Source organism: Oncorhynchus mykiss, chromosome 28 (assembly GCF_057628025.1).
Source record: "Oncorhynchus mykiss isolate SJ-2025 chromosome 28, ASM5762802v1, whole genome shotgun sequence".
NCBI classification, from domain to species: Eukaryota; Metazoa; Chordata; class Actinopteri; order Salmoniformes; family Salmonidae; genus Oncorhynchus; species Oncorhynchus mykiss.
In genome coordinates, this window is record NC_143049.1 from 21,675,740 (window position 1) to 21,701,992 (window position 26,253).

Sequence of the window (26,253 nt, forward strand, 5' to 3'; positions counted from 1 at the left end):
CCTTTGGTAGATTCTGAACCAGTTTCTCTCTAAGCAGTCATCTGAAAAACAATCCTTAAAAATGTGCACACCAACATATAGGCCTGCCAAACATTTCAAAATGTTAAAGGTATGTACAAACGATCACATTTCCAGTGCTCGTGGGGGTGTACATTTAAACAAACTTGTTTTACTGGTAAGTTTACTGTTTAAATGCTCTGTAATGTACATTTTTATTAGTCTCCACAAGAGACCTCAGTAGTCTGGTAAACCACTCATTAACTAGCCCTTTAATAAAAATGGTAAGGATCTATTCCCTACACCTTAGCTTGGACTCGTTCATCTGAAACGCACAATCGTCCAGAACAAAAATACTACCAGTCACTATGAATCTTAAGGCAGGGATCTCAATGTTGGGAAGGCAGTGAGTATGCCGTTTTTCATTCAGACCACAACCCTTTCTCCATGTTAAGAGTGTTAGATTTGTTACTTTCATATGTATAGTTGAAGTCAGAAGTTTACATACACTTTAGTTGGAGTCATTAAAACTTGTTTTTCAACCACTCCACAAATTTCTTGTCAACAAACTATAGTTTTGGCAAGTCGGTTAGGACATCTACTTTGTGCATGACAAGTAATATTTCCAACAATTGTTTACAGACAGATTATTTCACTGTATCACAATTCCAGTGGGTCAGAAGTTTACATACACTAAGTTGACTGTGCCTTTAAACAGCTTGGAAAATTCCAGAAAATGATCATGAAAATGGTCATGGCTTTAGAAGCTTCTGATAGGCTAATTGACAACATTTGAGTTAATTGGAGGTGTATCTGTGGATGCATTTCAAGGACTACCTTCAAACTCAGTGCCTCTTTGCTTGACATCATTGGAAAATCAAAAGAAAACAGCCAAGACCTCAGAAAATAAATTGTAGACCTCCACAAGTCTTGTTCATCCTTGGAGCAATTTCCAAACCCCTGAAGGTACCACGTTCATCTGTACAAACAATAGTACGCAAGTATAAACACCATGGGACCACGCAGCTGTCATACCGTTCAGGAAGGAGACGCGTTCTGTCTCCTAGAGATTAATGCGAAAAGTGCAAATCCATCCCAGAACAACAGCAAAGGACCTTGTGAAGATGCTGGAGGAAACAGGTACAAAAGTATATATATATCCACAGTAAAACAAGTCCTGAAAGGCCGCTCAGCAAGGAAGAAGCCACTGCTACCAAACCGCCATAAAAAAGCCAGACTATGGTTTGCAACTGCACATGGGGACAAAGATCATACTATTTGGAGAAATGTCCTCTGGTCTGATGAAACAAAAATAGAACTGTTGGGCCATAATGACCATTGTAATGTTTGGAGGAAAAAGGGGGATGCTTGCAAGCCGAAGAACACCATCCCAACCGTAGAGCACGGGGTAGCAGCATCATGTTGTGGGGGGGCTTTGCTACAGGAGGGCCTGGTGCACTCACAAAATAGATGGCATCATGAGGACAGAAAATTATGTGGATATATTGAAGCAACATCTCAAGACATCAGTCAGGAAGTTAAAGCTTGGTCGCAAATGGGTCTTCCAAATGGACAATGACCCCAAGCATACTTCCAAAGTTGTGGCAAAATAGCTTAAGGACAACAAAGTCAAGGTATTGACGTGGCCATCAAAGCCCTGACCTCAATCCTATAGAAAATTTGTGGGCAGAACTGAAAAGGCGTGTGTGAGCAAGGAGGCCTACAAACCTGACTCAGTTACACCAGCTCTGTCAGGAGGAATGGGCCAAAATTCACCCAACGTATTGTGGGAAGCTTGTGGAAGGCTATCCAAAACATTTGACCCAAGTTAAACAATTTAAAGGCCATGCTGCCAAATACTAATTGAGTGTATGTAAACTTCTGACCAACTGGGAATGTGATGAAAGAAATAAAAGCTGAAATAAATAATTATCTGCTTTTAATCTGACATTTCACATTCTTAAAATAAAGTGGTGATCCTAACTCACCTAAAACAGGGAATTCTTACAAGGATTAAATGTCAGGAATTGTGAAAGACTGCGTTTAAATGTATTTGGCTAAGGAGTATGTAAACTTCCAACTTCAACTGTACATGTACTTCCATGCATTTCCCTATGGGGCAGAATATAATCACAATAAAACATCAAGGAGTAGGCAGTGATTTAAAACCAGCATACACACAAATAACATCAAGGAATTAGAATAACCCTGGTTTAGGGACACCTTTAAGAAAAAAAATAAGCACTTTTCAGTATATTAAATAAAAACAATCTTGAAAAAATAATCTATCTGCAAAGCATCAATAAAGATGATCTGAGGGTCTCTCTGAGGAGTGTCTCTCTCAAAGCGCCTTTTCTCCATGACCTGTTTTAGTTCTAGATGTCACACTTAAGATGGCAGTTCTGTGGAGGCGTGTATGGCCGTACATGGCACCAGTACGATGGGACTCAGATGGCCTCCGTTTGTGGCTGGGCTGAGGGTGACAGTGGAACAGGAGGTCTGTTGCTGCTGCTGCATGCCCTCCTGGTCCTCAGCCTCCATCTCCTCACACATAGACACCACGCCTCTACTGTCCTCCACTGGTCCTCCATTCTGGGCCTGCATGGGGTAGAAGTGTTTGTCCTTGTCCTCCACTGGGCTCCCTTGGCTGCTAGAGCAGTCCATAGCCTCTGCACTGTCACTGGGCATGGGAGAAGGAAGCCAGCTCTCATCTATTCTGTTCTCCTCCTCTTTCTTTACCTTTTCTTGACCTCCATGGTACGGTGGGATCTCTATCACAGCATATTTCCTGGCCCAGGCGCTGAGCACCTTCTGCCTGACCTCTTGGCCCAGTTGGGCCGAGTCACACTTGTAGACAGTGGCAGAGATGGGACAGGAGGTCGGGGGGCAGGAGCCATCTGAGAGGGCCAGCTGGGGGGAGGCGGGCAGAGAACGGCACTGCCTGCCGGTGAACCAGGTCTCCTGCCACATGCCCGGGTGGACGGGGGCTCCAGAGTGGGTCTGGGTCCCAGAGGAAAACACGCTGTCCTGGAGAGAGTGCAAGTCGAACATCAGGGAGAACACGGACTTGCTTGGCACGTCAAAGAACTTGATCTTGCCTCCGCACAGGTCCTCACGGGCATTGAAGGGGTTGATCTTGCGGGCCCCTGGCACAGCCCTGGGGCCTGGGTTGTAGTAAGGGTCATGGACATTGACCTTCCTGCCTGGCTTGCGGGAGAAGATGTCTGACTGGCTGCGGGAGAGCCAGATATTGCGACGAGGACGTGGTGATTTGGGAGGGATCTTGTCGTCCTGCAGACCCAACGAGTTTAACCTCTTAATCCCCTGGACCTTTTCACCTGGACCTGGAGAGAGAGGGAGAGAGAAGCAACAGTCAAACATCTCTTCCTCACAACACATGGGATTGTTATGAAGTGTAAGTTCCCAATGTAACCACCAGGGGGCAATATAAGCCAAGAACGACAGTACAGGCAAGAGAAACAAACAAGGCACAGTCAAATTTTTACATTTAAGTAAATTGCATTGGTGGGAACATATGCAAATTGTTTATAAGATATAATGTAGAAATACTAAATTGGACTGGGAAGCCGAAGGTAGACAAACAGTGAAGCGGGAGTGACTGGCCGAGGAAGGAAAACTAGCTAAAAGTCCAGAACCGGTACTCCCATGAACCAAATTAGAAATGAAATAGAATCTGAGAAAAGACGAATGATTTCCAACATACTCTCTGTGTACATGGTGGTTCCCACTTAGCAACATTACTGTAGCTTATTCTTTGTTTCACAAAATCGGGGGTTTGAGAAACACCTAAGAGCTTAGAAATGTACGTCATGTTAAATTGTAGTAAGGCAACTTGAACCTGCAAACAAACACTATCATAACAGTAGAGGAAAGGACTGGGGAAAGTAAATTACTCTTTGGGACAGAGCTGGGAGGGAAAGGACAGCATTGGCTTGCCACTGGACCTATTTAGAGTAGACCTGAGGTACATCCAAAATGGCAGCCTATTCCCTATATAGTGTGAGCCCTGGTCAAAAGTAGTACACTATAAAGGGAAAGGGTGTAATTTGGGAGGCAACCCTAGGGGATACGCAACAGGCAGATTACAATGTGGAGCAGCTACTGGCAGCCTCACTGCTGCTTGGTTTACAGCTTCTTCCAGGTTCCAAGAAACTATTTGTCTGCACTGTGTAGTCCTGACACTGTGCAAGAAACTGGGTGTCAAGTGGTGCAGGACTGTAGGCGAACACATGGCAGTCAGGGGGAGTTGCCACTATGAAAACCAATAATGTCAGGCGAAGTTTTAATGTCTGTACAAGTGCATCTGCAACACTAGATCACAGACTTGGAGATTCAAAATCATGTGTAGTGGACATTGAAGGGAAAGTGGTAACTGAGGGGCATCTTTACACTGTTGTAACTGTTTTAGGGAGTTCATCTTGTGGTGATGTTTGTGGTTTTGATAATGCTAATGTTATGCTATCCTCATAAAATTCAACTCGAGAATGAATAAAACAGTCCCACTGCCTTGGCAGTCAGTCTTCTGAAGGGGCTTTAGATATGAGGTGATTGAGACATCACCTTTGGGGATGGTCTTCTTGTCATTTTCCCCACTGAGGGGGATCCTCTCTCGTCCAGACTCCTCTGCCTTCAACCGACACAGGATCTCCTCCAGCCTCTTGACGAGCTCAGGGAACGAGGGCCGCAGCTTGGGGTCCATCTGGAGAGAGGGGATAGAGTAGCCAGGTCAAACAAGATAAGAGGGTACTACTAATTCAGATTATGTTACTAGTTTCTTTTCCATACAATCAAATACACATTTTGGAAGCAGTCGTGTGTTTTGGAATAATTAAGAGATCGAGGGCAGACTCACGTTGCAGCAGTTGAAGGCCAGCTGTAGGAAGTCATGAGGACAGTCTCCTACCATGTGCTGGAAGGCATGATAATCCAGGCCAAAGTTCTATCAGGGAGGGAGAGGAGAGAGGGAGTAGGGGGAGAGATCAGACAGGAAATCCATACTTTGGGATGTTATCCATGTTCATCTATTTTTGGCATCTAACCCAACATATTGAAAGAGCTGTGCTCTTCTAAACCACCCCCGGTGCCAACATCATGTCAACTAGACCAGACATGAGTGTAATGAGTGTTTGTCTTATGTAATGTCAGGATGTATCAAGGCGATAGAGGACAGAGGAAACGGAACAATCCTCACTTCAGTGCGAGGAAGGTAATCGGGGTCGGCCTGTATTCGGGCAATGATCTCACAGAGGACAATACCGTAGGAGAACACATCCGCCTGGAAACGGAAGAAAACAGAGAGACAGACATTCAAGATGAGTTCTTAGCTTGGGTTGGGGGGGGTTGTAGGAGACAAGTGGTCCAGTTTAGTTCAGGGTGAGGTCAAGGTTTAGAGTTCAGAAGTCAGGGACCTACCTTCTCATTGTAGGGTTCATCTCTCAGCACCTCAGGAGCCATCCAGAAGGGAGAGCCCACCACCGCCAGCTTCTCCCCCTCACCACTGCAGGCACAACACAAGTACAGCAAGAAAGACGTTAGACTGGAGGTTGTCTTTTGGGTGAGATGCAATTATAATGCAATTAATTACTTCATTCAATTTGACCATTTTTATCACAACAATTAGCAGACAAACCAAACATTTGATGTTCCTTCTCCATGACTGTTTTGAGGAACAAGTCTATTCATGATCAGGTACAGTGCCTTGCAAAAAATTATCCAGACCCCTTTGGATTTCTTCACATTTAATTGTCAAAAAAAATACAATTAAATCAATTGTAACACAACAATCCAGACAAAATATGTCAAAGTGGAAGAAAAAAAACGTTTTTTTAAAAACTAATAAAAATGTAATAACTAAAATATAGTAGTTGTTGCATAAGTATTCAGCTCCCTGAGTCCATACATGTTAGAAACACCTTTGGCAGCCATTACAGCGAAGAGTCTTCTTGGGTAAGTCTCCAAGAGATTTGCACACCTTGATTGCGCAATATTTGTCTATTATTCTTTTCAGAATTCTTCAAGCTCTGTCATGATGTTGGGAATCATGCTTCGCCAGCAATTTTCAAGTCTTGGCTTGCCATAGTATTTCAAGCTGATTTAAATCAATACCGTTACTTGGTCACTTAGGAACCGTCACTGTCTTCAACTCCAGTGTAGATTTGGTCTTTGGTCGTAAGTTATTGTCCTGCTGAAAGGTGAATTCTTCTCCCAGTCTCTGGAGTAAAGCAGACTGAAGCAGGTTTTCCTCTAGGATGTTGCCAGTGCTTAGCCCTATCCAGTTTATTTTAATCCTGAAAAACTCCCCAGTAATTTCCGATGTCAAGAATACCCATACCATGATGCAGCCACCACCATGCTTGAAAATAAGGAAGCAGTTACTCAGTGATGTGTTGATTTGCCCCAAACATAGGGCTTTGCGTTTAAGCCAGAAAGTGTATTCCTTTGCCATGTGTTTTTGCATTATTACTTTAGTGCCTAGTTGCATACAAGATGCAGGTTTTGGAATATTTGTATTCTTCTTTTCACTATGTCATTATTGTGGAGTCACTACAATGTTGTTGATCCATTAGTTCTCTCTCATCACAGCCAATGAACTCTAGCCATTTTAAAATCATCAAATGGCCTCACATGCCGAGTAGACCGGGCATGCACGTGCGTCCACGTGCATATTGATTTTGTCCAGCCCCACCAGACGCGATCAGGACGCGCAGGTTGAAATATCAAAGTGAGCTCTGAACCACCTATATTCAATTGGGGACAGGTCAAAACATTCATGGCCATTTAGCCCGCTAGCTTGCTGTTGCTAGCTAATTTGTCCTAGGAAAAACATTGGGTTGTTATTTTACCTGAAATGCACAAGGTCCTCTACTCTGACAATTAATCCACAGATAAAAGGGTCAACCTAGTTAGTTTCTAGTAATCTTTCCTCCTTCCTTCCTTCCTCCTCTTTGGATTTTATATGGAGGTTGGCAACCAACTTTAAGGTGCATTGCCACCTTAATGCAGACGAGTAGTTTGGATGAAATGATTGAATAACATGCATGTGTAAATATATTTTGCAATGCTCGTGCAAGTAACGGGAGCTGTGTGGTCAGCATGTCATGGTAACATCCCTAAGCAGTTTCATTCCTGTACTGCAGCTCAGAATGATGACTATCTTTGAGCTGTCTAGGTGGTTTAATACATAATGCACAGCATAATTAGTAACTAGACCATTCTTAAAGAGAGTCAATGTCTGATTTGTTATTGTTAACCATCTACCAATCACTGCCCTTCTTGATAAAGATCTTGAAATAATCTGTGTTTGAAATTCAATACTTGACTGAGGGACCTTACAGATGTATGCATGGGGAACAGAGGAAGAGGTAGTCATAATTATTTGTTATGTCAACCCCTATTATTTCACAGAGGGAGTCCAGGATTTATTTTTGGGTGATTTGTTAAGCAACATTTTTCTCCTAAACTAATTTAGGCTTGCCTAAACTAAGGGGCTGAATACTTGTAGAAAGGCTATATTGTAGTCGTTCAATTTTGTATTAATAAAATAAAATCCTCCACTTTGACAGAGAATTGTGTATATTGTTGAGTAACAATTGACATAAACACATTTGAATCATCCTGCTTTGTAACACAAAATGTGAAGAAATCCAAGGGGTCTGAATACTTTTGCAAGGCATATGTAATAAGTCCTAGCCAGGAGAGAGCGGGGCCTTCTTAACCTGCTCTGGTATTATTAGCCGAGCGCTCCAGTTTATTCCTGACCTGAACAGTACTTCATGTTCCTTCCTAATCAAATGTCCCCCTCCTACTGGCACTTGTCCATCCCTTTACCTCCCAGTCCCACATTCATTTCGTACAGAGAGATTTAACTGGACTGACTCAAAGGAGCAAATCTGAAATAACACACACACACACACACACACACACACACGTTGAAGTCGGATGTTTACATACACTTAGGTTGGAGTCATTAAAACTCGTTTTTCAACCACTCCACAAATTTCTTGTTAACAAACTAGAGTTTTGGCAAGTCGGTTAGGACATCTACTTTGTGCATGACAAGTACTTTTTCCAACAATTGTTTACAGACAGATTATTTCACTGTATCACAATTCCAGTGGGTGAGAAGTTTACATACACTAAGTTGACTGTGCCTTTAAACAGCTTGGAAAATTCCAGAAAATGATCATGAAAATGGTCATGGCTTTAGAAGCTTCTGATAGGCTAATTGACAACATTTGAGTTAATTGGAGGTGTATCTGTGGATGCATTTCAAGGACTACCTTCAAACTCAGTGCCTCTTTGCTTGACATCATGGGAAAATGAAAAGAAATCAGCCAAGACCTCAGATTTTTTTTTTAGACGTAAACAAGTCTGGTTCATCCTTGGAGCAATTTCCAAACGCCTGAAGGTACCACGTTCATCTGTACAAACAATAGTACGCAAGCATAAACACCATGGGACCACGCAGCTGTCATACCGCTCAGGAAGGAGACGCGTTCTGTCTCCTAGAGATGAACGTACTTTGGTGCGAAAAGTGCAAATCAATCCCAGAACACCAGCAAAGGACCTTGTGAAGATGCTGGAGGAAACAGGTACAATATATATCCAGAGTTAAACGAGTCCTATATCGACATAACCTGAAAGGCCGCTCAGCAAGGAAGAAGCCACTGCTCCAAAACCGCCATAAAAAAGCCAGACTACGGTTTGCAACTGCACATGGGGACAAAGATCGCACTTTTCGGAGAAATATCCTCTGGTCTGATGAAACAAAAATAGAACGGTTTGCCCATAATGACCGTTGTTACGTTTGGAGGAAAAGGGGGGACGCTTGCAAGCCGAAGAACACCATCCCAACCGTGAAGCACATGGGTGGCAGCATCATGTTGTGGGGGTGCTTTGCTGCAGGAGGGACTGGTACACTTCACAAATTAGATGGCATCATGAGGACAGAAAATTATATGGATATATTGAAGCAACATCTCAAGACATCAGTCAGGAAGTTAAAGCTTGGTTGCAAATGGGTCTTCCAAATGGACAATAACCCCAAGCATGCTTCCAAAGTTGTGGCAAAATGGCTAAGGGACAATAAAGGCAAGGTATTGACGTGGCCATCACAAAGCCCTGACTTCAATCCTATAGAAAATTTGTGGGCAAAATTTGTGAGCAAGGAGGCCTACAAACCTGACTCAGTTGCACCAGCTCTGTCAGGAGGAATGGGCCAAAATTCACCCAACTTATTGTGGGAAGCTTGTGGAAGGCTACCCGAAACGTTTGACCCAAGTTAAACAATTTAAAGGCAATGCTACCAAATACTAATTGAGTGTATGTAAACTTCTGACCCACTGGGAATGTGATGAAAGAAATAAAAGCTGAAATAAATTATTCATTCTCTCTACTATTAGTTTGACATTTAACATTCTTAAAATAAAGTGGTGATCCTAACTAACCTAGGACAGGGAGTTCTTACTAGAATTAAAATGTCAGGAATTGTGAAAAACTGAGTTTAAATGTATTTGGCTAAGGTGTATGTAAACTCCTGACTTCAACTGTGTGTGTGATTACATATACACATATATATACACAGTGCCTTGCGAAAGTATTCGGCCCCCTTGAACTTTGCGACCTTTTGCCACATTTCAGGCTTCAAACATAAAGATATAAAACTGTATTTTTTTGTGAAGAATCAACAAAGAGTGGGACACAATCATGAAGTGGAACGACATTTATTGGATATTTCAAACTTTTTTAACAAATCAAAAACTGAAAAATTGGGCGTGCAAAATTATTCAGCCCCCTTAAGTTAATACTTTGTAGCGCCACCTTTTGCTGCGATTACAGCTGTTAGTCGCTTGGGGTATGTCTCTATCAGTTTTGCACATCGAGAGACTGAAATTGTTTCCCATTCCTCCTTGCAAAACAGCTCGAGCTCAGTGAGGTTGGATGGAGAGCATTTGTGAACAGCAGTTTTCAGTTCTTTCCACAGATTCTCGATTGGATTCAGGTCTGGACTTTGACTTGGCCATTCTAACACCTGGATATGTTTATTTTTGAACCATTCCATTGTAGATTTTGCTTTATGTTTTGGATCATTGTCTTGTTGGAAGACAAATCTCCGTCCCAGTCTCAGGTCTTTTGCAGACTCCATCAGGTTTTCTTCCAGAATGGTCCTGTATTTGGCTTCATCCATCTTCCCATCAATTTTAACCATCTTCCCTGTCCCTGCTGAAGAAAGGCAGGCCCAAATCATGATGCTGCCACCACCATGTTTGACAGTGGGGATGGTGTGTTCAGCTGTGTTGCTTTTACGCCAAACATAACGTTTTGCATTGTTGCCAAAAAGTTCAATTTTGGTTTCATCTGACCAGAGCACCTTCTTCCACATGTTTGGTGTGTCTCCCAGGTGGCTTGTGGCAAACTTTAAACAACACTTTTGCTGGATATCTTTAAGAAATGGCTTTCTTCTTGCCACTCTTCCATAAAGGCCAGATTTGTGCAATATACAACTGATTGTTGTCCTATGGACAGAGTCTCCCACCTCAGCTGTAGATCTCTGCAGTTCATCCAGAGTGATCATGGGCCTATTGGCTGCATCTCTGATCAGTCTTCTCCTTGTATGAGCTGAAAGTTTAGAGGGACGGCCAGGTCTTGGTAGATTTGCAGTGGTCTGATACTCCTTCCATTTCAATATTATCGCTTGCACAGTGCTCCTTGGGATGTTTAAAGCTTGGGAAATCTTTTTGTATCCAAATCCGGCTTTAAACTTCTTCACAACAGTAGCTCGGACCTGCCTGGTGTGTTCCTTGTTCTTCATGATGCTCTCTGCGCTTTTAATGGACCTCAGACTATCACAGTGCAGGTGCATTTATACGGAGACTTGATTACACACAGGTGGATTGTATTTATCATCATTAGTCATTTAGGTCAACATTGGATCATTCAGAGATCCTCACTGAACTTCTGGAGAGAGTTTGCTGCACTGAAAGTAAAGGGGCTGAATAATTTTGCACGCCCAATTTTTCAGTTTTTGATTTGTTAAAAAAAGTTTGAAATATCCAATAAATGTCGTTCCACTTCATGATTGTGTCCCACTTGTTGTTGATTCTTCACAAAAAAATACAGTTTTATATCTTTATGTTTGAAGCCTGAAATGTGGCAAAAGGTCACAAAGTTCAAGGGGGCCGAATACTTTCGCAAGGCACTGTGTATATATATATATATTTTACTTTGGGATTCAATTTGAGTCTTGATCATGTCATGACCATGTTTGATAAATAAGTGTTTCCGTGGAAATGACTTACTCTTGGTTGGGAATCTTCTCAGCAAGACCAAAGTCCCCTACCACTGCCGTGTAGACATTCTCCTCAGACTTGATCAGGCAGTTCTGAGGATAAACAGTGTGCATACATTCCATCATCAGCTTCCATCAAAGCCCCCATGCACAAGCCGCCGATTTAGCCAGATAAACACATCTTACAATAACATTATGTACTCTGCAGAAAACCAGTTTCCAACTCCCAAGGTTTGAAGAACAGAAACTGAAGCGCGTGTTGCTGTATATGAAGGCTGACTAGATCGATGATTCTTATCTCGGTTGTAGAAAGGAGACACAGGTGCATCTGAAATTGCAACCTATTCCCTATATAGTGCACCAGAAAAGTAGTGCACTATGTAGGGAATAGGTTGCCATTCTGGACGCATCCATCCACAGTTAACAGCCACCCACTTTGGAGGTTAGGTCCCGGTGGAAAATGCCTTTGGAGTGCAGGTAGCCCAGGCCATTGGCGATCTCACAGGCCAGCTTGAGCCTGGCAGCCCAGCTCAGAGGCTTGTTGCTGTCCAACAGCTGCTCCAGGTTCCCACCGTTGATGTACTGCAGAAAGGTCGAGAGAGAAAACACAATGCTCCCATTATTAAAATTAGGCTTCCGTACAAAAGTACACATTACTAGTATGGCTTAAATGCACATAATCTTGAATTCAATTTCCATATATAGGCCTACTGTGTGTACCCTATATAATAAGGTACTGCACTATAAGTCAAGTCATTGTTACAGCATCCTGTCAGTCATTTGGGGATACTCTACACACCCCTCCATTCCGAAAGACAGGTCAAAGAACTCAATTGAGTTACTCTGAGCGCTCTAAACATAGCATCAATCTAATGCCAGGCACATTTGGGGACAATGACAGTGACAGACACAGACGGGACTGTGTGCAGGGAAAGCAAAGTGAAGTGGGAATGTGCTAGAAAGTAGCTCTCTCTTTTACGTTGTGCATGTCAGCTTTAATCGCGACAGGCTTGGCTGTCCCATATACAGAACTACTATGGTGACAATTAATTACAGAGAGAAATGAAAGTGGACAAGAGTAACGAAGAGAGTAAGACAGACTGACTGACCTCATTTCTCTGGGCCTCCCCAGTGGTTCTAGACTGTTGTGTTTTAGTTTTCTTGGCAAACTGTCACAATGACTTCATTGATGGCTTAGGAAAGTTAACATAACTCAAAAGTGTCTGTGTTCACACAGCTGGAACTTGTAAATATCACAATATATGAACACAGCCTATACCGTTTAATGGGATTAGTGAGCAGAATTGGGTCTGCCCAAAGTGAAGAGGTTACAACGTCACTCACTTTTGACTTGTGCTTCAGTCTACCTTTGTTCAGGTAGAATGTTTGAAGTCGGCCTGATAGTAAGTCAACCTAGACAATATACTGTCCAGGTAGGCCTATAGTTTACCACAGGATATGCATGCGATACCAGTGAAACAAATTCACTTCAAGTGTGTTGGATATTCATGTCCATGGGTCTAAGCTTAGGCACTAAAAGCCCCCCATGCTGTAAGGCCCTCTACACTACCTCCTCTGTCTTCCCTCCCCCTGCCCTGCAGACCATTCCCAAACCAATCCCAGACGCAGGAGAGGATTACGTCGGCTTTACCTTACAAATTCCTCTGTAGCCCCCCTGCATCTGTCGTCTGCATGCCTAATGCTCCACTAGGAGCCTCCCCTAAATGGGTGAAGCCCAGACAAATCTTGCTGCCAGTCGGTCAGTGTGGATATGATCCACTCCATGCATCCAGTAGGTTTATAGACGAGACTCGGAGGCCTGTTTTAGGTTATAAGGCCACATCACCCCACCTCCACCCCAAACCCTGTCACCCAGAGAAGGGAGTGTGAGGCCATTGACACGTGATCACAGATCAGAGACAGCAGGAGCAGTGGACAATAGGAAAAGAGGGGCAAAACCCAGGAAGTTGAAATGTCTTAACATGGAGTAACAAATCTACACAGATGCTATTCTTAGAATTTCTCAACTGATATTATTGACCAGCTGAGGAAACTTTCCTCAAACTAAATAAAAGCCGGGGTACTATGGGGGGAAAAAAGCTAAGAAAGATGGAAAGAAAATGGGAATTTCATTGTCTCGTGACCACTGCAAGCATCTTCAAATAATGTTGTAATCCCCAAGTGGGTCATGTATTACCCAGATTATAATGCTCCTAATCGGTATTTGCCTAATGTGTAGCCTAGATCTATCAAGCAGTGGGAAAGCAGTGCGGAGGTTACTGTGCCAACCCAACGGGCCCAAGGAGCTTTATACGGAGGAGTGATTGTATCTAAGCCTGTGGCTGCACAGTAACTTGACTCTTCATTTCCTACCATGGAGGTCCGTCTGGCCCATCGCTAAATTCAGGATCCAGTCAGAGTAAACAGTACTGGTAGCTAGCAGCTAGTTCTTATAACACAGCAGTAGCTACAAAACATAACCACACGATGCAGTGTTTTCAGTATTCACAGCCTGTGGCTTTAGGCTGCTGACATCAAAGCCCAAGAGACTGGGGGTGGGGTGAGCAGAACCGATAAACTGCGAGAGCGGCATCACAGACGTTTCCCTCTCTCCCTCCCTCTTCATCTCCATGGATCCACATATTGGATAACTTCCTGCTATCGCTCACTTGACACGAGTGCTTGGGTGAATGTGATGTGGCAGACAGTCGTAAAGCTTTTTCCCTAACTAGTCAACGCTAATCATTAGCAACAAGAGAGCATGGACACACACACACACACACAGGTTAAAAATAAGATGAGCTTGAAAACAAACCTTAGCCCTAATGGAACCCATCCCCTGGCTGCTCATTGAGAATATCAACACACACAGCTTTATTTGTGCACAAGTAAACTGTTCTTTCAGGCGAACACAAGGTTCTTTCAATTACAGGTCCCTGTACTGGGTGATGTGTCAATGTTCACCTGAGAAAAACCCCTGGGCACACAGTCAAACACCTTTTCATTATATTCACACCGCTACCTTTTAGAGGGTTCTACTTGTCTGAGACTTACTCATGTAATATAACATCAAACTGACTGTCCTGCAACATGACTCAGAGGGGAATATGACAGTATTAGCTACATTAAAAGCAAAACACATCTCGGCCTATACTGATGCTAGAGGACCCATCACGTTTCTAGAATCACATTCCATTATCGAGTGGACAGAAAACTGAATAAGAAAACAGAGTGTCTCAACGTTCCAACCTGAAACTTGACAGCCAGCAACAGTCAGCCTACATCGGAGATACCCATCTATAGGAGGCTCTAAGACACAAAGAAGAACAGTGGTTCCTCTTACCTCAGTCAGAGCATGGAGCTGGCCTTCCTGAACACACACACCCATGAACCTAGAGGAAGACAAAACAAAGAAAAAAAAGACTGGTCATGTTTCCATGTAACTACCACAGTGATACATGTGGTGGAGACATATTTCCTGTTGTGCTTCTCTCACGTTGCCAATTTATTTTAGAATCTTGATCTATATTGACATGACTAAGCTATGGGGGTCCAGAAAAAAACATTTGAGTGGGCTGTGTATAGATGTCTGTGTTTGCACAGGCAGCCCATTCCGAACTAATTGGTCTTTGGACCAATCAGGTCAGGTGTGATTGGGCAAAAGACCAATTAGTGGAAAAAATATCTGACTTGGGCTGCCTGTGTAAATGCAGCCTCGGTTGTACAAAATGTCAATCAGGCCGAAGGACAACAGTCCTTTTTTTATTTTTTTACGCCCTTTTCTCCCCAATTTCGTGGTATCCAATTATTAGTAGTTACTATCTTGTCTCATCGCTACAACTCCCGTACGGGCTTGGGAGAGACGAAGGTTGAAAGCCATGCGTCCTCCGAAACACAACCCAACCAAGCCGCACTGCTTCTTAACACAGCGCGCATCCAAACCGTAAGTCAGCCGCACCAATGTGTCGGAGGAAACACTGTGCACCTGGCGACCTGGTTAGCGTGCACTGTGCCCGGCCCGCCACAGGAGTCGCTAGTGCGCGATGAGACAAGGATATCCCTACCGGCCAAACCCTCCCTAACCCGGACGACACTAGGCCAATTGTGCGTCGCCCCACGGACCTCCCGGTTGCGGCCGGCTGCGACAGAGCGCGAACCCAGAGTCTCTGGTGGCACAGCTACCAGAGACCACTACGCCACCCGGGAGGCCACAACATAGTCCTTTTGAGATAAAAATTACAATGCTCTTGGTGTGGAAATGGTTAAATATTTCTGCACTGGTGGGCTGCAAGACAAGACGTGCAAACAAGAATGTAATTTTCAGGGGGAAAACAGGTTCACTCTCTTGAGCTGCATTCAATCTCTTTTTCCTCTCTTTTCTTGAGATACTGCTTACAAATCTTAAGTCACAGTCACAGGAGTCACAGTCAAGTCTTTTTTCTCTAAATTACACAAATTGCCTGTATCAATATCCTAACACACGGGCCAGGCCGTATGCACAGCGAGTGTTAGAGCCGCTAGAGTTATGACCCAATAAACGTGAGACTTTGTGGGTCCTCGAAGGGCTCCTCAGACAAAGACCCCCTCATGCTCATCTGCCCACCCCCACAGAACTGGCTGCAACAAAGCTGTGATTGTAGCACAGCACTTACAGACACTCTCTCTTTCCCACCCACCACCTACAGCAGAATGTGAGCTCTGTAGAATATCATCCAGTACAGAGACACATTGCGTGTTCAGAATGGCAGGAGTCACAGAGAAACTTGAACAACCTCCAGGATCATGCAAAGCCTCAGTCAGCCTAATCCATGAGGTTATTAAATTCACAGATTAGAAATAGCTGGTCATACAATTATGTATCCTAAACATTATGTCCCATCATGATGGGTTTGGTCGAATATTTATGCCCATTTTACAGGCTCACAACGCTATACGAAAATAAAACATCCTTGGTGAGAAGTGAAAAAGGAAAGGGCGTACATGTCAATGAAATCCAAACTCAGGATGTCGTTCCAGAAAACCATTGTTAATAGATTTCTGACCTGCTTTCTGCGGAATCAGGGAGATCAAGGTCACCCAACTGATTCCATTAGAAAGGCGAATGTCATTTTGACAAATACCTACAGATCCAAATCTAAAAAATGACTGATATTTAGTCACATTCTAAAAAAATACATTTAAAAATGACAGATTAGGCTAGAAGTCCATAAGAAAATAAGCCTACTTATGAATATGGCACCATAACTCAACTTTACTATCCCTGTATTTTACACAATTTTTTATATCCCCTTGAGATATAATTAATTCAACACCATTGCATAATATTGCAGAAGGAATTTTATGTTTCTTCAATGGACAGATCGATATACAAACTATACAAAATATTGATGATGGTGGTGTGCCGAAGAAAAATTATGCTGAATATAGTTAGTGGTAGACATCATTTTGTTTCCTGGAACTCACCGGAGGATATTGGGATGAGACAGTCTGTTCATCAGTTGGACCTCTCTCAGCATGTTGGCTCGATTACTGCTCAGTTTGTTCATCTTCAGAGCCATCACCTGGCCCGACACTCTGTGGCGCACCTGCAACAAACACAACAATCCGGTCATTTAGGCGATATCTAGGAGGTTACACTGAAAATATACACTTCTCTCTATAACCATATCCTTATCAATATTCCCTTCTAATGAGGACACTACTCTCAAAACATGATCAATATTCCAAGATCATGGAGCATGACTTGCTCTACCCTTGCTCTAACCTTTCATTCCAAATCCAGAAACCATAGCAATAGGCCTGCTGACTCCCTATTTCTACTGTGAACGAGGTCAGTTACTGACCTTCCTTGCAGCATTATCTCTGATGTGATCAAAGATAAGTGGCTGACTGTCATCCACAGTTGTGCACTAGAAGGAACAGTGAGCCGAGGCTAAGAAAATGTAGTCTATGCTTTGGTAGAGAATACATAGCCGAACACCTACAACAATACAGAACTCTCTCTGTATATCGCTAAGCTTAAGTCGGATTGATATGCTTTCTCAGAGGGCCATAACCACAGGAAGTTATGCATTAGGGTGAGAAAATGGTGAGCTTGATCTGCTACTGCTCACTTCCTCCAGCTGAAATATTAAGACATTGAAACCAACAGTCACTAAGAATATACTAAAATCGCTCCACTCAGGTCAAAGTCTGCAGGTACAAAATAAATACAATGCATATAAATGGTTATATACTGTGCATGTTATATTTTTCATAATCACTATGATCACTTTCCTACAGATATGAGTTGTATATCAGCACTGTTGGAGAGAGGAGATAAAAGGAAGTTTGAGGTACAGAAAAAGGAAGCAGACCGATCTAGGCCTTATTTATGTAGCATTTGGATGAGTCTCTCCAGTGATAAATGCTTCTTTAGCACTCTTGAAGTTCAAGTACAAAGAAGGAGCTAGCCTTCCTCTTCCCTGGAGTAGAGAAGCAGGCAGCAGATGGCCTCCTCTAGACCCTCCCCACTCACACTCTTTCCCCACCAGGAGAGAAAATAGAAGAGTCTGGCTCAAACAAAGACCCATAGGCTGCTCCAGCAAGGCTCTGCACTTCCAATCTGTCTCTCCAGCTAGTCAATACCTAGTCATGTTAACACGACACAGTCTAAGAAACAGATCATTCCATTGATTTCATGCATTTTCAAAGCAATGTAGATCTATTGTCCGTTTGCTTAGACAGATATGGAAACCTCATTACACAGTAAATATTTGGGTCCATTAAGTGAGACGACAAATCAAACTGACAAGCAACGAGGGTAAATATCATTGCACTCATAAAGCCCAAGTCATCACATGAGCCAGAACCATAGTATCTCGAGTGGAAAAGACTGGAAACAGCTAGGGATGCACAATATATCGGAATCTGACGATTTTAGCTAAAAATGCCAACATCGGTATCGGCCCAATGTCTAGTTTAATGCCGATGTGCAAAACCAATGTCAAAGCTGACGTGCATACCTATATAACGTAGGTACATGATGTAATGACTAGAGGTCGACCGATTAATTAGGGACGATTTCAAGTTTTCATAACAAATCGGAAATCGGTATTTTTGGACACCGATTATTTAAAAAACTATTTTTTTTACACCTTTATTTAACTAAGCAAGTCAGTTAACAACACATTCCTATTTTCAATGACGGCCTAGGAACGGTTTTTACCTTGTCAGCACAGGGATTCAATCTTGCAACTTTACGGTTAACTAGTCCAACGCTCTAACCACCTCATTACATTGCACTCCACGAAGAGCCTGCCTGTTATGCAAATGCAGTAAGAAGCCAAGGTAAGTTGCTAGCTAGCATTAAACTTCTTATAAAAAAAACAATCAATCATAATCACTAGTTAACTACACATGGTTGATGATATTACTAGTTTATCTAGCGTGTCCTGCGTTGCATATAATCGATGCTGTGCGTATTCGTGAAAAAGGACTGTCGTTGCTCCAATGTGTACCTAACCATAAACATCAATACCTTTCTTAAAATCAATACACAGAAGTATATATTTTTAAACCTGCATATTTAGCTAAAAGAAATCCAGGTTAGCAGGCAATATTAACCAGGTGAAATTGTGTCACTTCTCTTGCGTTCATTGCACGCAGAGTCAGGGTATATGCAACAGTTTGGGCTGCCTAATTTGCCAGAATTTTACATAATTAGGACATAACATTGAAGGTTGTGCAATGTAACAGGAATATTTAGACTTATGGATGCCACCCGGAACGGTTCCGTATTTCACTGAAAGAATAAACGTCTTGTTTTTGAGATGATGGTCGAATCCGGAAACTATATTAATGACCACTGAGTTGCAGTGCCTTAAACCGCTATGTGTTATTATGTTATAATTAAGTCTACGATTTGATAGAGCAGTCTGACTGAGCGATGGTAGGTAGCAGCAGGCTCGTATGCATTCATTCAAACAGCACTTTTGTGCGTTTGACAGCAGCACTTCGCAATACTTGAAGCATTGCGCTGTTTATGACTTCAAGCCTATCAACTCCCGAGATTAGGCTGGTGTAACCGATGTGAAATGGCTAGCGAGTTAGCGGGGTGCGCGCTAATAGCATTTCAAACGTCACTCGCTCTGAGACTTGGAGTGGTTGTTCCCCTTGCTCTGCATGGGTAATGCTGCTTCGAGGGTGGCTGTTGTCGATGTGTTCCTGGAAGCTATACTGTTACACTGGCAATACTAAAGTGCCTATAAGAACATCCAATAGTCAAAGGTATATGAAATACAAATGGTATAGAGAGAAATAGTCCTATAATTCCTATAATAACAACCTAAAACTTCTTACCTGGGAATATTGACGACTCGTGTTAAAAGGAACCACCAGCTTTCATATGTTCTCATGTTCTGAGCAAGGAACTTAAACGTTAGCTTTTTTTACATGGCACATATTGCACTTTTACTTTCTTCTCCAACACTTTGTTTTTGCATTATTTAAACCAAATTGAACATGTTTCATTATTTATTTGAGGCTAAATTGATTTTATTGATGCATTATATTAAGTTAAAATAAGTGTTCATTCAGTGTTGTTGTAATTGTCATTATTACAAATATATATATATTTTATTTATTTAATTTTTATAAAATCGGCCGATTAATCGGTATCGGCTTTTTTTTGGGGGTACTCCAATAATCGGTATCGGTGTTGAAAAATCATAAATCGGTCGACCTCTAGTAATGACACCATGTAAAATTTTGCGCTATATGTGCAACACAGCAGTCCTAACCTAGCCCACAATGTCCATTGTGTGGATCGAGCAGTCAACAATTCAAACAGTCATTGAAAGAGTAAGAACATTTCAGCAAGACAACTCAAAGGCGAAATCCATTGACGCCAAGATAATGGAATTCATTGCCCTTGACAATCAACCGTTCTCTGTCGTGGTCGAGCACCGGTACACAATACCAAGTGTGCTATTTTTCAGATGTTGCCCTACCGGAGTTACACAGTAATAGCGTCACTGCTATTAGCTTCACGACTGACATTTGGACCAGCGATATCAGCCCCATGAGCATGCAGAGTCTAACAGCTGTGGATCGTCGAGGATTTCGTGCTGGGGAAAGTCGTATTGTATGCTCATGAATGTGCTGGTTGTCATACCGCTGCTGCCATTTCAATGCCATTTGAGAACATGTTTGACACTTGGAAACATGAACACACTAGCTAGCTCCATTCAAACAACTGACTCGAGAAATAAGCTCATCAACTGTGCCTGCAGCAGACGTGATACCCTCGGTCATGGCACTGAAACGCCTGCTCAACAAAACTGCCGACACCGGCTGTGAACAAGCGATTCGGTGGCATTCTCTCTTTACTGGGTCGACACCATGCTCGATGCTATGTAAAAGGACCGCTACGTCGATACAGACAAGAAACAGGGTTTACATGAAATGTTACATACACAGCTGCACAAGATGGAAACGGACACAGTGACAGTGCGCACAGAGGAAGAGAGCTGAAACTTCACTGCTTTAAATGTATGATGAAATCCTGGTTGAGAATGAAACGACTGAACAACGAAACAGCACAGCAAGTAAGTGACAGAAATAGGTTTTGATTATGTTTTACTGGTAATGGGGACATACGTAAATGCCAACGAAATAACATTTGGTCAGTGTGGTGTGTGTGTGTGTGTGTGTATTGTGTAACCTTTAACTAGGCAAGTCAGTTAAGAACAAATTCTTATTTATAATGACGGCCTACCCTGGCCAACGCTGGGCCAATTGTTCATCGCCCTATGTGACTCCCAATCACGGCCGGATGTGATACAGCCTGGATTAGAACCAGGGACTGTAGTGACACCTCTTGCACTGAGTTGCAGTGCCTTAAACCGCTATGTCCATGTGTGTGTGTGTTAACTATACTAGAATGCTTAAAAGGCCGGTAAATCGGTATCATTTTTTTGGGCAAGGAAAATATCAGATATTGGTATCGGCCAAAAAAAGTTAATCGGTGCATCACTGGAAACAGATGATGCTATAACATTATAATGGCCCCAAGGATCAAAAAGCTTTTATAACATGGCTGAGCGTTCAGGTTAATAGAGGAAGAAATGTATTTAGCATTTGTTCAACAAGAGGAATACATGTAGGGCAGCAGGCCCCAATCATGTTGAAGTTGGATGGGCATTCCCTCCCTAAAATACATGGTGTAATTACTTCCCCTCAGACAGCCTGGGGCAGGAGCCTACACGCTGCCCTTCCCCCCACCAAGTCAGTGATCGGTACTGTGTGAGTGGTGTGCATTAACCCTTTGAATTCAATGAGCAGTGAATGAGCGGTCCCAAGGCAGACTGCTGTGACCATGCTCGGAGGCAGGCAATAGCATACACTGTGCCGCATGGCTCCAGACCTAGCAACACCTTCACCTCTTTCAATTAAATGGAGGTTATCATGTACTATTAGATATGTAAACTGCTCAGCATTCTATTTCTGTTCCATCTGTATGTATGACTAAGATGCAAGACATGGGACATGGGTGGGTGCTGACATTATTGTGGTACTTGTGCAATCAAAAACAGAATACTCTGATTTCAGTAGGTAGGGCTGAATTCTAAAGTCTACAACTAATTGCATTGAAAATAAAAATGCAAATAGGCTTAACTTCCAAGAGCGCTGAGGGTGGAGGAAATGAAAACGGGAGTTACAACAAAATTGAATGTAGGCAGTTTACTGATGTTTTGAGGTCAGGTTAAGGACTTGACCTATCAGATGTCAACAGCCATTTCTGTGCGAGTACCAACTCTGTCAGGTTGGGTTAGTGTAATTTACGATACAGCACTTACCCGAGAGCCATTGTAGCCTAACTACCAGTCCCATCACTAAACCTCTTCAGAGGGAGCTCTCCGAGGTGTAACCACATCGACATGGAAATATAGAAGGGCTTTTCGCTCGTCCCAAATCAGTCCATTGTGAGAGAACCGATCAATGAAATAGGGAGAGGCCACATGAGTATCTGCATGCTCTAAGGGCCTGTCTGACCTCAATAGGGGCTGGTCCATAACCTAACATCTCTGGGTGGTTTGGAGGGAGGTGCAGGGTTTTCCTACTCTGCACAGAAGTCAATGTATTAGCTAACTGTATTGCGGACCACTGACATGTTTAATTATAGAATGAGGGCTGAACTCGGTGTATGAGATCATAGGTTTCTAAGTAATCCGGTGTGTGTCCTTATTGTCACACACCGGATAGGTGGAGTGAAATGACACACCATTGCTTTACAGTAGGGATAAGCAACATTGCAGGGAGTGGGGCCACAAAAAAATCGTAACTTATCATGAGGAGCTACAATGGCTCACGGGACTGAGTACCCACATCCATACCCACACACGCAGTCAGAGCCAGCCCTAGCCTTTTGGGTGTCCTAAGGGAAATGTTGTTGCAAGGTTTTAGAGTTGATTTCCTGCAATTCTACAACATTTTACAATGGGGCAGAGAGAAATGTTTGCAGTTAATATGATATCTGAGAGAGTGACTAACAAAATCAATTTGCCCCCCCGGGCAATAATTCGACCGTGATTATGACCATGACTACAAGTTTAGATGGCTGGCTAGACTAATTAACCAATCGATTTTTTGTTGTTGTTGCTGCTGACATGGGCTAAGTGACTGACAAAAACTGCTGATGTACAACCAAAACTCAAAATGTCAGCCCAATTATTTTTGACCAAACTTTTGACCAAACACATCAGATCTTCTAACCAATCATGGTCAAAAGGCCAATAAGTGAAAAAATAAATATAAAAATGTGTCTGCCTGTAGAAACGCAGCCTATGTACTGTTTGACATTTTTTAGGTACATGATGCAATTTAGGACATGTTGCATTTTTGCAACTGTAGGTCTCACAGGGTTAAGCTTAGATTAATTTAAAGTAGGGATGCCAATAATCTGAGATTTGTTTTGGTACAAAATCTCTTTCTCTGAGCAATCGTATTCATATAAAATAATTTCCCATTTTTTTATCCGATATTTTATCAGTTATTTTTTTTATAGTCTGATTTATCATCTTTATCAAGGGTACCAATAACTTGAGGTGACTGTGTGTTGATATGAATTAATTACAACACCTACCAGGCATAAACCTCTTGCATTTCAGGTCAAGCATAACAAACTCACCCTGTAGACCTCTGAGAAGAAGCCAGAGCCGATCCACTCGCAAATGAAGTCATCAAGGCGCGTCAGGCAGGAGAAGGCACTGATGAGGGCACGGTAGGATGAGGGGCACACTCTTCCCACCTGAGATGGGGCCCATTCCCCTCCTCCTCCACCATCCAGGTCATCGAGCCGGTCAGGCCTCATGGAGGGGAATCCGGCGATGGAGTTGCGCTTGTTCCGATCCATCATTGCCTCTTCACTGTGAACTCTGTGGAGGACTCAATGAAAGTTTCACATTTTCGACAACTCCTTTGCAACTCTTTACAGCCCTAAGGGGAAAGAAACACAAAAATCCTATCTCAGCAGGCAGACTGAGGAAATGGCGTGTTTGGGTCGTTTACAGGCTGCAGAAGACCAGCCAGAAAACACAAAAATATGACAATTTTCAGCTGTTATCCGTAGCATCTGTTTATCTGTAGCATCTGTATGGAAAAAAATGGTGATGCATGTACCCCTGAAGTATTGTAACTCATAAGACTGTGTGGTGTGATCTTATACGCATGTCGTTCATTTAAGATGGAACACGTCGTGTTGCCATGAGGGGCATAATGAGCCTAATCTATTTAACACATTCCTCGAACATTTCCTAAATTTTTTCCCTCAAGACAAAAAATAAAGACAAAAGCATTACTTTAGATAAGGTCAATCTTCTTAGACACACACGGCAGGGCTCCAACCCCACCGCTCTCAACAAGTTCACAAATAATGGCTCTAATAGGGATTGGTTGTCCAATTATATGAGATTAAGCCAAGATAAAGCTAAAGTACAAGACTGGGATCCAAAACAAACCAGGGAGCCATGAACAGGAATAAAAGGAGACATAAGAACCCCATAGTAATGATCATAGGAAGCAGCCCTTTGATTTATATTATTCAGGACCCCTGATTTTCCCAGCATGCACAGGTCTACTGAGTTTACTCAAAGGGCTGGTTGTCCTCCCCTTTTCTTGAGTTAGTGACTTCCCTAGAGAGGATCTATTAAACTCTGGGAAAATATATAATAATATTAATTATATAATTATATTTAATTCAGCCTCTTGTGAGATTCCCATCCCCCATCCAATCCCAAACTAAAACAACTGAAATCAAATTGTCCAGTTCAGGGATCTTTTTGCTGCTTGAGCCGTATCCTTAAAAATGATGTTATCCTCCTCTACTACTAAAAGCATCTTTGCCAATTAGCATTTGTATGATAATGATCATACACCCACTGCCAAGAATGAGTAAAATAGCCACTTGAAACAAATCAGCTTTTCAGAAGCAGAATGAATGTAGAACATGTGAGTTAGTTCTTCCATTTCAATTGCTGCTAGGCCTTGTCTGGGTAAAAAAAAGAAGATACATTTCCCTTCATTCAAAGCAGAAACAACATAAATAACGGATGTCATTTCAAACCTTCCACAGCCACATTGTGGCTACTGTATACAGGCAAAGAGGGATTTCTCCAGTCTAAACACTAACTTCCCTCCCTAGCATCTCAGCAGTAGCTACACGTCATAACTGGTGAAAAACAACAAGGCCAGTGTGGACATAATGCATGCTTCCAAAGTGATACATCGCAGACTCAACTATAAAGGGACTCCGCAAGGAAAAGTGGAGGAATTTTAACAGAGGGCTGGGCCACTAATAAAAAAAACAAAAACAGACGGGACATCCCTGTGATCCCCTGAGGCAATGTTTTTTTTAAAACCTATACAGCTGTGTAAATGGGCTACAATAAAATGTGTATATTGTAAATCATCCTAACAGGGGGTCAGCTGGTTATGAGGAAGTGCAAGATTGATAATCCCCATTAAAAAAGGGATGAGTGGATGAGGGTAGAAAACAGAAAGCATTATGTATAGGCCTATAAATGATAATATTGTTAGGTTTCTGTTGTGAAATAGCTAGTCAACGAATTGCATTCACCACATATGAGTTATTCTTAGTTTCACTATCTGAGCCTTATATGTTGTAAATGGTGCGTATCAGGGATGGCAACAGCATACCTGACATTCCTGAGATTTTAGAGTCTTGTTCATAGGAGGGCCCAATTTCTCCTGATCTGGAATCATCAACCTATAACCAAGCAACGAATATATCTTGAGCTTGGATACAATATGCTGACCAAATGATTGTCTAGTTAGTTACTAAATGGTCACATTACTGTTAGTTAATTTGAATGGCTGGCTTCGTTAACTAACGAGCTTGCTAAACTAAATAGCAACCTCGCATGCTGGCAGAAGTGGCAGAGTTATCAAGAGTTCTTACCTTGTCGTGTGTCATTAAAACGATGAGATGATGGACTCTTCAACAACTTGATGAAACAGGCCAAACTTAGTTCCATCTCACTGCAATAATAACTTGCAGGCTATTTGATATACTCCCCATGAACGAGCTGGTAGAGTAACGTTATCTAGCCGGCTAACTTTATTGTGGTTAGTTGGCTAGCTCGCTGGTGTAGCTAGATACCGTTAGCTAGTTTAGTTTGTCAACAGTCCAAGACGAGATGCTAGCTAACGTTAGCCACTCCAGTTCGCTAACAAACTAGAAGTTATGCAGCCAACGCCGAAGTAACTCTAGCTAACTACACGAAGTATAGCTGACCTCAAACCGTAAACTCAAAGTCCCCCTTATGTGGCATTTTGTTTTCTCATTAGTAAGACACAATTGCCGTCTGCCGTGGTTAGATATTTCAACCGTTTGACAGCTCTGCTGCGCAGTGTTGTCTGGCTCCTTCAACACTCCCACTGACCTGCCC

General features: G+C 42.6%; 1 protein-coding gene across 1 annotated transcript; it reads right to left on the reverse strand.

Annotated features, from left to right (window-relative positions):
• Nucleotides 1-2,275: 2,275 nt before the first annotated feature.
• On the reverse strand, nucleotides 2,276-26,253 carry LOC110508720 (dual specificity testis-specific protein kinase 2). The gene is given in 12 exon segments (XM_021589469.3): nucleotides 2,276-2,387; nucleotides 2,389-3,341; nucleotides 4,579-4,717; nucleotides 4,871-4,957; nucleotides 5,210-5,293; nucleotides 5,431-5,515; nucleotides 11,316-11,398; nucleotides 11,741-11,887; nucleotides 14,649-14,697; nucleotides 16,769-16,890; nucleotides 23,475-23,721; nucleotides 25,764-26,253. Coding segments are annotated over 11 exon segments (1,992 nt in total). The 5' UTR covers nucleotides 23,703-23,721; nucleotides 25,764-26,253; the 3' UTR covers nucleotides 2,276-2,372.